The 12,597-nt window shown below is 30.5% G+C and overlaps 1 protein-coding gene across 6 annotated transcripts in view; it reads right to left on the bottom strand.

Moving 5' to 3' along the window:
* Nucleotides 1–50: 50 nt before the first annotated feature.
* LOC126847105 (multiple C2 and transmembrane domain-containing protein) overlaps nucleotides 51–12,597 on the bottom strand; it is a 36,864-nt gene continuing 24,317 nt past the window's right edge. For 2 of the 6 annotated variants that reach the window (XM_050587155.1, XM_050587157.1), the window contains exons 10-18: nucleotides 12,426–12,568; nucleotides 12,199–12,354; nucleotides 7,599–7,988; nucleotides 5,683–5,896; nucleotides 5,460–5,605; nucleotides 3,164–3,404; nucleotides 2,385–2,491; nucleotides 2,106–2,313; nucleotides 54–551 (exon numbers count right to left, since the gene is read on the bottom strand). In XM_050587155.1, the coding sequence (XP_050443112.1) occupies nucleotides 468–551; nucleotides 2,106–2,313; nucleotides 2,385–2,491; nucleotides 3,164–3,404; nucleotides 5,460–5,605; nucleotides 5,683–5,896; nucleotides 7,599–7,988; nucleotides 12,199–12,354; nucleotides 12,426–12,568 (1,689 nt within the window). In that variant the 3' untranslated portion in view covers nucleotides 54–467. Of the gene's footprint in view, nucleotides 552–1,698; nucleotides 1,791–2,105; nucleotides 2,314–2,384; nucleotides 2,492–3,163; nucleotides 3,405–5,459; nucleotides 5,606–5,682; nucleotides 5,897–7,598; nucleotides 7,989–12,198; nucleotides 12,355–12,425; nucleotides 12,569–12,597 lie in introns of all 6 variants that reach the window. The other 4 variants (XM_050587156.1, XM_050587154.1, XM_050587153.1 and 1 more) reach the window with 4 other exon arrangements.

Genomic DNA, 12,597 nt, shown 5'->3' with positions numbered 1-12,597 from the left:
TAACAATAAGTAATAATAATATAAAATCGAATGGACTTGGTGTAGTAAAATTATTGAAATGCTCGTCGTAGATTAAAAAAAGTGTATAAGACATAATATCAACAAGTATAATAATACAATAATAATAACAGTTAGATAAAATATGAAAGATAATATAATAAATATTATTATTTAAAACAGTGCTATCGAATGTAAATTTAAAAAAATAGGCTCAATATAAAAAGAAAAAACATTTTATGTAACAGCTTTTATATTACTTATATTTTTTTTAACTCTAAAATATAGTTAAATTGAAGAGTATAAAAAAAAATTGGAAAATATTCTAAATTTGACATAATAATTTTTTTTTTTAATTTCAGTGGACAATAGACAATAAATATATTTAACATTAAGGGCTTAATTACTATAACAACCGTAATAGTAAAAAATACCTTGTAAACATTTATAAATTGTGTCACCAAAATAAATCACAGCTTTTGTTTCTTTTTAACATCCTTGTTTTGCTTATCGCCGTCCGCGTTTTCGTTAGCTTTGAGCTCTTTGTAACTTATCTGTAATCAGGCGGGAATATACAATTAATAATAATAATAATAATAATGATAATCTTATTCTAATATACCTATTACGCGTTCAATTAGCAAATATTTGAATTTTGAAAATACCTCAAAAAGCTTATTAATATTAAAACGTTTGCGGTTGTTGTTTTTTTTTTTAAGTAGACTGAATGTATAAAATGATTTCTTCGAGTTGTGTGTCTTTTCACTGTGCTATTAACATTTTCATAACTATTCCCATAAAATATTAAAAAGTGGGATTAACGGCGTCTAACAAATTAGCATTCTTATCTCTAGTCATCGAGTCTTTATTGATTACAATTGTTATCTCTTATCACAGAGTCTTTATTGATAACCAATTTTATCTCTTATCAGCTCGTCTTCTGTCGCCAAACTCGTTTGCATAATTAGCCATAGACGTGACAAAACAAAGTCTCAAGGTGATTCCAAGCATTTGTAATCCAAAGATAAACACAGTAGACCAAATTAAGGGTTTTTTTAAGCAAGCATGTAATTTAAAACCGAAAATCATATAGTAAAAATTAATTGGATAATAGCAATTTAAAGTTTATAAATTTTGGTCATAAGAAGACACTACAAATGGGTACTACTTTTACACGGGGCATTAGGTACAGACAATTTTTTGGCAAAAACTTAATTCGGACTTAAAGAGTAAAAGTATTGAGTATACTGTATATTTATATGCGTATTATAGAGTATCAAAAAACATTAATGATGATTTTCTAATCCTTATTTATGGATTGCAATTATTATATTAGAATCTCCTTGGAATTTGCCTTATCAAATCTTTGACTAATAATTGCACGAGTTATATTATTGCTTATCAGTATCTATCCTTATCACTAGACTATATCAAATGATCTCCTATATTTCTCTTTAATAATCACTAAATTCCTACTCAACTGTTTTTTCCTTATTTATCCGAACACTTTCTTCATAGTGACGCTTTTGGTAAGGTTATAATTCATAAAATATATTCCATGTAGTAAATGTAGTGCTAGGTAACGGTAATTTGATTTGATTTGATTAAAAACAATAATATATTAATCAATATTGAAAAAGAATAATTACAATAATGTATATTAAAATAAAATTAACGTATAAATTATTGAAAAACCGATACCTCGTTCGACAATTAATTGTTCTTTTGCCATTTCAACACTCGTTTCATTTGTTTTTGTTTCCGTTAGATTTTTTTCTGAAATCCCTTTGGTACTGCGTACAATTATTTGAATATTATTATTATGTTTTATTAAACTAAATATATAAGTACGGACTGATATGTTTGCATTGATATTCACTCATTGAAATAGAACAAAATAAAAAATTCTCAACTTTCAAAGTCATAACAGAGGTAGTTGAAAACCGTTTGAGCATATTGTTTTTCTAGCCAGTTTTTTTCTAAAAGTCTTTCTTAAGTATTATTATCTTACACCGTGTAATCTCAAGCCGAACGATGGGATTTGTGTATCCAGAAATATTTATTTGTGTTATATATTTTTAATTAATTCTATAAACACTACGTCATACCATCTCTTCGTTGTCCGGCACCCTGGAGAGTAAATCCAGTAGTTCGTTGTTGGGTATGGTGTTAGGCCGGAGGATTTTTCTGGTAAACTTGTTTATTCCCCAGGCCATTATTAGATACCGGATTGGAACGCAATACAGTACAACCGTGACGGCTATTAGCAACACAATGGACAGATACGACAAGAACGGCACGGAAAAATTCAATAGACTGTAAAAAAAAAAACAATTATTTACCTGTTAACCTGTTTAAGCCGGACGAAAAGCCTTTATCTTACTTACTTAATAATTTTCTCACCGAGCGAAGCAATGTCGCCGATAGTGTTCTGAACCAACTGCGTTACTTCTTGTACGGCCACCACTCGATCCTTTAACGATTTCTTTTCTTCCTAAAATAATAATATTGATTTCGATATTGTGTTTAGCAGCTTAACACTAATTACTGATGGGATAGTGTCTAATGATAAATTCTGATGAGGTGGGGATGGCGCGAATGATAAGAGATTTTACTGATAAGAGAGACAGAAAATAAGATTATCACATAAAACCGCATTCATGATCAATGTCTTTCATATATATTTACAATAAATTGTAAACCCAACGCACAACTATGTCAACTTATTACCAGATAAATAAGTTGACATGATCAATAAGACTAATCATTACATTACCTCTCCTGCCGTTACCATCTCTGCTGTTTCACTATAAGCGAGATGCCTACCTAGTTTGTTAATACACAGTTTTACATAGAATGACACGTGTTTGAAGTTAAAATGCAGTATAGTCATCGTAAAAAAGAGATATTTCACAAGTCATGTGGCTACCACTAATGCAAAGTCTAGATGAGCAATTGGCAACTTTTCGATTGTTCAAACCAACTCATAGGTGCCTTTGGTAGTGAAAAATAAATAGGTTAGTAGATAGTTGTGGAGTAGCCAAAGAAATGGTCAGGGATAGTGAAGAGTTTAATAAGATGATATAATAACAGTATAGTCCTCTTCTATAGCACAAGGCGAAGAAGACAAATTTGGTTATTACATTTCTTTTGAATTTCGCCTTACCTTGGTTTTGTCATCGTCCTGATCGTACTGTTGGTCTTCCTGCTGGTCGTCTTCGTCCATTTGTTGGTCGTCGTCGTCTTCGCAAGTCCTTGACGAATCCCACGAATAGCTTATGTAGTACTTAAGGAATACCAGCACCAAAGCGATAGGTGCCATGTACGGTTCGAAAAATTGACAGCCCACCACAAACGTGATCAAAACAAGTATTGTATGCAGTGGAGATTCCCATTCTACCCAGTACCTTTGAACATTTAAATAACACAAACAAACGTTGGTATTTTCATTTTGATAATAGTTTGAGACCAATGGGAATGTGTTATCGTTTGTGAACTACACACATTCAACCAAACTAACGGCTCAATCCTCAATTATAAACAATTTTTATTAACCAACGGATAGTTTAAGAATGGCGATAACCCGTCGAAAAATCTTATATCTTCTAAATTCATCTTCTTTTTTTCACTACAAAAGACCACAAGTCGAACTCGGAAGGTACTTTTTAAGGTCAAGCGTTGAAAAAGGTAACGTATTACATCATTTCTTATCAATTGATTTCTTTATCAATTAAAATTGCCTTATCAGTCTATTTTCAGTATTCATAATATCACTTTCTTATCATAATATCTGTTTTCAGATGATTTCATCAACATTATTATGATGTGACGGGAAAGGTTCCCGCTACGTCACGAAAAGCTTAAGACCTTTACGATAAGGTTTAAACATCACATTTATCGCCTATAAAGTGAATTTTAAGTACATTTTTCAACAATTATTCACGACCTATAGGCTATAGTTTAGCATCGAAGTCATTTAAGCACTTCCGGTTATAATAATTCCCAAAGATTTGTGACGAGCTAGGATTCGTCTTAACACAAGACAGTTGGTTTTAAACGACCAATGATCTTAAAAAGTAATAAAAATTAAATACAAAAAAAAAAACAATACAACGTTATTGGTTTAGTCAAAAAACTTGATATTAAGGGTCATCCAATTATGTACACAATTATTAAAACGCATAAAATGTTCTACAGAAAAATAATTCATATTTTTAGTGAATAAGTTCAAAAGATAAAAAAAAAGAAAAATGGCCTGCTTTGAATTCGACCACTAATTAAAAAACATAAATGTCATGTCTTTAATTGTTATTATTGAACCGAACCAAGAGGACTTGTACACTTGAAAAATGAAAATAATGTCAATCAGTCAAACAAACTAAATGTATTACCTATGTTATCTTAAAAACCACCAAATAATTAGTTTTTAATTTTAGTTAAATTTATGTCAAGAAAATGAATTGTATTTAATAATAACAACATACAGTTAAAAAACTATAAAATATTTTATTATAATTAAAACAACCCGGTTAGTGTTGTATTAAATGGAATATTATTTAATTAAGTTAAAAGTTATATTTTTAAAATTACTCAATTTACACAAACGTTATAAATGACAACGCTGCGACTTTTGCCGAAAACCATCATATATTTTAATACGATAGCGTTTCCATTTAAGTATTAAATAAAACGATATGTACTCAAACAATGTATTTCCATTGTAAATTTTCTGGTTTTATTCTATTGTTTTGGCTTTTAGCCACAACTGAAATGCGTTCACTACGTCGATTTAACAGAGCGATAGCATGGCAAATAATGCAAGTAGACTTTTATTGTACTTGAAAAGTGGCATATGCATGTAAGTAAATTACAGTAGGTACTCGTGAAAAATGTGTTATAGTAATCTGAGTATCCACACTTCATGCAGATACATCAATACATGGATATGTCCTGATAATTATATGATTATTTCTGATCAATAATCACCTTGCGCTATATTATGATGATAGTATAGTCTTAATTATATGTTCTGGCCAAAGGTTTTTTAGTAGTTTTAATTTCTGGCATAAATCGATTTACTGGCAACATTTATCAATATTTAAAATTTTTCATAAATCAATTTCCGCGATTCGCCAGTAAATAATTGCCTACCTAACAAATTCATTTGACTATCCTTGTATTATATCCTAATATCTCATTACATCTGTATTATATATATATATATATATATATTCGTATATCTTGTATCCTAATTAGGTGTACCTACTCTTAACTCTTATCTCTTATCTCTCATCTCTTATCAGATTATTATTTATCAGCTCTTTCATTCAAAAAACAACCGTTAGATCGCGCCGCACGCACAGATTTTCTTATTGACCCCCAGCCAAAAGACATATCTATGTCAAAAAAAGATTTTTCGGTGCTCAAAATAGGTAATAAAATAATTTTGTATTGTTACTCACTCAAAGTATTTCCCGATTTCGATGAGCCACATGATCAACAGTTTCAGTCTCATAACGTTGTTGATCAAGGTTTGTGTTTTGAACTTGGTTTCTTGTTGCATGTACTTTTCTTCTTTTGGATTCAAAGTCCTGATGACGGCTCGCAACTGTCCGGTCAAAATTGGCCATTTTGGAAGTGAGACTTTAATATTACCGTCTTAAACGAGTTCAAGTATGTCCTTACCGGATTCCAGACGAGTCGCATTTCCAATAGGATTTTCGGATTGTTTCCTTTTGCGCGACACCTGAGTTTTTTATCCTTCAAAGGATACCATTTCTGGACGCCATTGTTGATGGAAAGTAACGGAATGGCAACTTTTCCCAAAAACTCCACTTTGTAATCAGGATCCTCGTCGAAAACGGTCACTTCCAGCACAGAGTTGATGTCTTTTACATTGCTAAATTTTATATTTGAAAAAAAAAATGAAAATTTCTATTTGGAAAATGCATTGTTAAGGGCCAGAGTTAGACAGCGTTTAATTCACAAGCAAATTAACTATAGACATTCCAATACATTGGTATTTGAATAATGTTATCCAAGAAACTATTGTATTTTTTTTCTATCGTCCAATGTTTTTTTTTTATTCGAACACATTTACACTTTTCCCTTAAAATAGAAAATTATTTGGAAAATGCCCAACTCTGACAAGAGACCAAAAGTTGATACTGTATTAAGGTAAAGAGAAATAAAACTTTTAATTGTTTTCAATTTTTCAATTTTTTAAGGTTATTTCTTTATGATCATCATGCCAAATATCTAGAATCTTATAGCACTTTAAACTGTGTTTTAAAATACATTCTATTGTAATTTACTTTAAGTATTATAGCGAAAACCCACAATTATATTTATATTAATACAATATGTACCTATTTATATTTTAAGACATATGTATACATTTTTTAATTTATTTAATTTTCATGCTTACACTTTAATTTTTTATAATATTTTGGTTGAAAGTCTAATGATTAGGTATTAGGTCGTCTATCAGCTCTTATCAGCTGATTAGCTTATCAATAGAGTATTTCATCAGTTATCCAGAGATTATCGATTTGCACTTATCACTATCCCCTCCCCTCTAATCACTCTCTTTTGGGTTTAACGATTAACTATAGTGAAATCAAATGACTCGTTTAAAGACTTTATTTCCTTCCAACGGAAACGTTTTAACTTTACCTAAAGTAATTATATTGTGCAAATACCTTTACGAATTACTGTCGAAATTAAGATTTAAGACATAGAGTTTATATGTTTCCTGATTTATCTGTAAACATTAACGTTTTATAAAAAAAAAAAAAGAGTCGCAAATGGCCATATATTTATTTTTAAAGTCGTATAGGGTGGCTATAATTAAGACTAAAAAATAGTCAATAGTTATGGTAATATTATAGTAAAATATGTTTACAGGTCATAGATGTATTAATTAACATATTTTAACATCATTTATGTGTTAAAAAAACAAATAGGTGCCAAACCCAATTACTATTTTGAGTTTGGAGTAAATTTCAAGCTTACCAAATCATTTACGAAACCATGCGCCCATAAATAATAATTACCTTTGTTATTTCTCGTATGAATTTTTACTAATCGAATTCGGTTTAGTAATCATCTATTTATGTCTGTGGCTTGGAGCAAGAAGGGTCAATGTCACTTTTTGCAACTTTCGGAAAATGAGCTTTAAAGTTTTTATTTTCCATTAGGCTCTATGTTAATTTTTTTTATCAAACTCTTCATGAGTAATTCATTTTTTGGCCTCAGAGTGTGATTTTTTCACAGTATATAAAGAATGATTTAATTTTTGCAATTAGCGGACTAACTCGTTTTTGCACAAAATTGACATGGGCCCTTCTTGCTCCAAGCCACAGAAGTATTACCAGTGAAAAGTTTTTGACTTTTTTTATCATATTCATATCACTAATAGTCTCTTATCAGTTTTGAAATCTATATTTGTAGAAAAAGTTTCATCGTTCCTAATTTTTTCATAAAAATAAAAAAAAACCATGCAGTGAAGGGAGGAATGGGTCTTGGGGGAGGGGGGGCATAAAGTTCAGGGACGTGCGGGGTAGATTAGCACAGCTGTACATAGTGTATTAAACACTTACAAGACAAATATCTTGTCCCACGTCGGCGATAGCGTTTTGTATTCCGTGTGGGTTTGCAGTCGGGCGTTGACCAGCTCCAACACACAGAACGGGTCGGATTTGCCACAGAGGTCGGCCGACGTTAATCCTTGGGCTTTGTACACCCGAACAGTGAGCATGCCGATATCCCGGAGGTCGTACAGGGTTCGCACGGGGCAGTACCTCTGCCGAACCTGATCCTGGTCGGTGATCTCCTTTTCGGTGGGATCGGATATCATTTCCAAGTTGGACGTGCCGCTTATGGTGAGCAGCAAGCACAGTGTTCCGGCCGACTCGCCGCCGCCAATGTCCAAATTGTATTTGATCTTGTGCGTTTTTTCTCTTTCCATTTTACTCAAATCGATGAACGCGCTAAGAAAAAAAAAAATCGGCAACAAATTTGATCAATTAAAAATTATATAAATATATATACTAAAGAGAACGCTTCGGTAAACAATTTTTGGCAAGAAATAGTACTTTTGAATGTCAAGTCTGACGATTTATGATACCTCGGATTCCTGTCTCCGGATTGAGACACATATAATTATTTTAAATTGCTTTTGCCTAATTCATATTGTATAATTTACTATAAACATTTCGATATTGAATATTATTTTGCACATATCTATCAGAAAACATATATAAAATTGTACTTAAATAGGGGATCCGGTTTGCTTGTTATCACAAATACTTGGAATCTCTTTGGAATTCACTTATCTCGTCTTTGACTGATTGATTGATTCGCTTATCAGTAAATCACCGTATCAATCACTATCATATATATACATATTCTTATCAGCTGATTTACTCTTGTAGGCAAGAACATAAAAAATTAAGCGTTTAAATGATTATAGTGTTAGCTATATTTTGTTGGAAACGGATAATAAAGAAAAAAAATTAAATCTCTGAAACAAATGAATATTATTGAGTTGGGAACTAATTTTAGTCTTCATTTATCGCTTTTTAAGTATTTTTCCCACAACGGTTTAGCTTTCAAACGTTTCAATCATTTTTCAAACGTTAGTTACACTATTATGAACAGTAATTCAGGAATGACAACACTTAAAATGCGAACAAAGCTTAAAAAAAAATTAATTTTTTTTTATAAGAGTGGCTATAATGATCCGACAAAATAAATACTAGTCTTCGTTGATGTAATTTTAAGTATGCACTAAAGTTTAAGCTAAAATTAAAGTGTATACAAAACACATAATTTGAAAAATATTTTAGGTATTCTTTGAGTTTAATAATAGATGTATTTTTACAGGTAATATCTATACATACTCTGTATTTGTATTATGTACTAGTTTTATTAAAATTTAAAACAATCAGTAGCTATTAACTATTGTAAGGAATTTTAATTAGTAAACCGTAGCAGTAGCGTACCCAAGAGACAAGAAAGACAAATTATAACAAATGTAAATTGCCCTTAGAAATTGTTTTGGAATTGTAATGAATTGGAATAATACATTTATTTGTAATTTTCATTAATTTGTTTTAGTTAAGAAAAAATACTGGTTTAGTATTTATTTTTAATTTTATGCGGAACTTAAACAACAGCAATGCAGTTGCACATAAATAACTTTGTATCTGGGTCACTCGACTGTAGATGAGAAAATTAAAGAAAAAAAATGGGTTTGTAAATACTTTTCTAAAAAAAAACCGATGTTTCAAAATAAAGTTTAGTAATTTAGGAGGGTCGGCTAATAGAATATGGTTCATCGTTAGGGGATGATTTGTTAGTAAGAGATGATTTATTGCTGAAGTTTAAGTGATGGTTTATTTATAAGTCAGTGTGTCAGCTAGTTAGAAGGAACTAGCTGATAAGTAGGGTGGAGAAAAAATTATATATGATAATAAATTTAAGATAAATTGACGAATAATAAAAATATTATTTATTAGTAACTCAAAACAAAGATAATTATAGGTTGCAGTTGAAAAATTAACTCGGATTGTTTGACATTTAAAATAAATTTCATAAATTTAAACAATATGTTTTTTGCCAAACAACCAATTGATGAAATTTTGTTAACTATTTACCGTTTAACATTTATTTATTGGTAAAAAAACGGTCATTAAATTTAAAGTGGATTTTTAAGTAAGGAGGTTTTTTTGTCGCTACCTGGAAAATTGTTTTTTTGTTTTTTTCAATATGTTTGCTATTGTGTACAAATATTTTTCTTGTTTTTTATAACAGTATTAGTATTAGGTACTTAAGTTAACGTGGAATAATGTCATAGTGTTGTCACGCACGTTCACTGACAGTTTTCCATTACTTGCAGGACAAGCAATACACTATACAGCCAAGAAGAAATAACGGCATTACCTTGTAAACTCAATCCGTCAAATCAAAGGTCTGTCCGAGCATTGTTGGAAAATAATAACTTTAAAAAAAAAATACAAAGCTGGCTCAATTAACTAATCTCTCTAATAAGGTAGTTATTAGAGAGATTACCCCAAGAAACCCAATCGATTTTGAGCCGTACACTTGTATTCAATATCTAGTTATAGTTTTTTCGAAACAAAATAAAATCTTTTTATTTTAATTGATGTACGACCTAGTAATGGCCGGATCAAGAATTTGACGCTAACACTAGCTAGAATACGTGTAAGATTCTTAAAATAGACAATCAATTTAACATTACCATGAAACATAAAAAAACGTGGATAAGACATTCATCAAACTTCATTAAATGTTGATAAAATTAATTTCAAAGCGTTTCAGAGTTATTAACAAACTACACAAAATTATACACTAAGGGAATCCAAACTAATAAGTTCTTCCTAAACCTAACTGGCAAAAATACAACTTTATCATTTAATTAGTTACTGTGTTATAAGAAATCTGCATGATTTTTTTTTTAGGCTAAACCTTGTTTTAGGAAATTAGTGTGTTTTTAAACAAAAAACTTATTTAAACTACACTTTACTTATTATTACAACAGCACAGTAAAGCAGACTCTTAGACGACATTTAAACATTTCACAAGTTTTATTTACACAATGTTTTGAAAGAAAAAAACAGTTCTTTGCGAGTACAGATTGCTAGAAAGTCAACTACTTTTAAACTTAGTTTTTGTTTTGTTTTTACAAAAGAAGAAACTTGTGGTATTACTTAAATATAATTTAAGAACTTTGTACTTCAACAGTTCTATTTCAAAGCATCATAATACGATTAGTATAAAATGTTGATTTTTTGGACTTTAATTATTGAGTGACAATATTGCGTTTTGCATTTTCTTTTGCCAAAAACGACAACTGTAGCCGACCTTTGTCAGTAGATTTTTCATAATAATAAATACATTTAAATAAAAAAATAATTTTTTTTGTTTTTGGTCTATTTAAAATAATTAATAGTCAAAATTTAATAATGCGAATGTATAGTAAAAGGTGTGGATTTGTACTTGACTGCTGTCATAAAACTTATTGTTATGAACTTAATTAATTTTGGGGTTTTTTAAAACAAAACTTTAGTCAAACTCGAGATTAAATAAAAACATATTTTTTTTTACTGTTGAAAATATCGCGTGAACAAGAATAGGGGAAAATGTTAATAAAACAATCAGCAATAATTAATTTAAAAAATAACGGATCCGCAAAATGAATTAACAAAAGATTTATTAGTCTATTTATTATTTATAGATAAAAAAGTATCTTTGATAATTTCAAATTTATTTTAAAAAATTTCGTACTGTAATTTTTTTTCGTTTAAATACTAATTATGCAGATAATATGAACAAAAAACTAACGGAGTGAACGTTGAAAAAAATTACAAGGTCATGATTTTGACCTGCCTTCGACTTTGGTAAAAGCACTGTTTTATAAAAATGATAACATAAAAGCGGTGTGCATAATATAATGCCATTATTTGGGATATACTTAAGGTATCCTTTTGTATTACACTGTAAAATTGCACGCATGACGTCCTAGTTCGATATCACTTAGTTTTGTGAAATCGCCTGTACAACAATAATAATATATGTACAGGATCCCATGTAGATTTATCGAGCCAAAGCCTTTTTTAAAAGTGTACGAGGATAGTTCAACAATATAATAACACAATTGGAACGTCCAAAGGTACTTATTTGTAACTTACAGTACATTTTTGTCTAGTTTAGCCACTGAACTATCGAGTTCATGGATACATGGAACGCGTATTCGGACTGAAAAATGGAAGGCAGCCATTTTGTGTACCAATTTCATGGAAAGTAAAAATGCTACGTCACTTTTCCATGATATGTATTAAAATGTTAGGTTAGGTGATGATAACACCGCCATATCACAGACTATTTTCATATATTCTATGGTCATGTATTTGATAAATCATAGAAATGTTAGGTTAGGTGATGATAACACGATGATAACTCCTTCATATATTTGGTAAATCATAGAAAAAACAATAAATATGATGGCAGCCGACTATAGGCAATACTCACAAGGTAATTAAATTATTATTGCTACTGTAACTGTCCACAAAATGGCAGCCGACTATAGACAATACGTGTTCCATATATTGAGCTCAGTGAATTTAGCTAATATAGCTAAGGTTTTTTGTTTTAGCACAGACAATAATTTTTTTATACCTGGCCACGACGTCCTCGCGATAACGTTCTTTGGCACAGACGTTGATTTCCAATTCTTGGGTCTGGTCGTCGAACAAATGCAAGTCGAATTGTTCCAACCAAGTGGGCGTAGACAGACGACTGCTACCTTTGCTTTTGAACTTTTCACCGCCCAACCTGCACAACAAAAACCGGAAGTGTTTAATTCCGGATCGGTCATTGCTGATGATGTCATCTCAGTTGTGTACCTGAATCTCACGTACGGATCGCACAGCCCGTCGTTCATTTTGATGTTTTTAATTTTGATCAACACGATGGTCACCACGGAACTCCAAATTTGGTATTTGTACTTTTTATTCATGTCGGTCACTTTTCCCGTTTTCAACAGACTCTACGTGAACAACATTAAAAAGATTTTTT

This window comes from Adelges cooleyi, unplaced genomic scaffold, assembly GCF_023614345.1.
Source record: "Adelges cooleyi isolate 19-005CV unplaced genomic scaffold, UGA_ACOO_1.1 ACOO_flye_CR_arks_rails_tigmint_CR_PRNA_9, whole genome shotgun sequence".
NCBI lineage: Eukaryota > Metazoa > Arthropoda > Insecta > Hemiptera > Adelgidae > Adelges > Adelges cooleyi.
The sequence above is the reverse complement of the archived record's forward strand: the minus strand, read 5'-3'. Positions and strand labels throughout refer to the sequence as shown.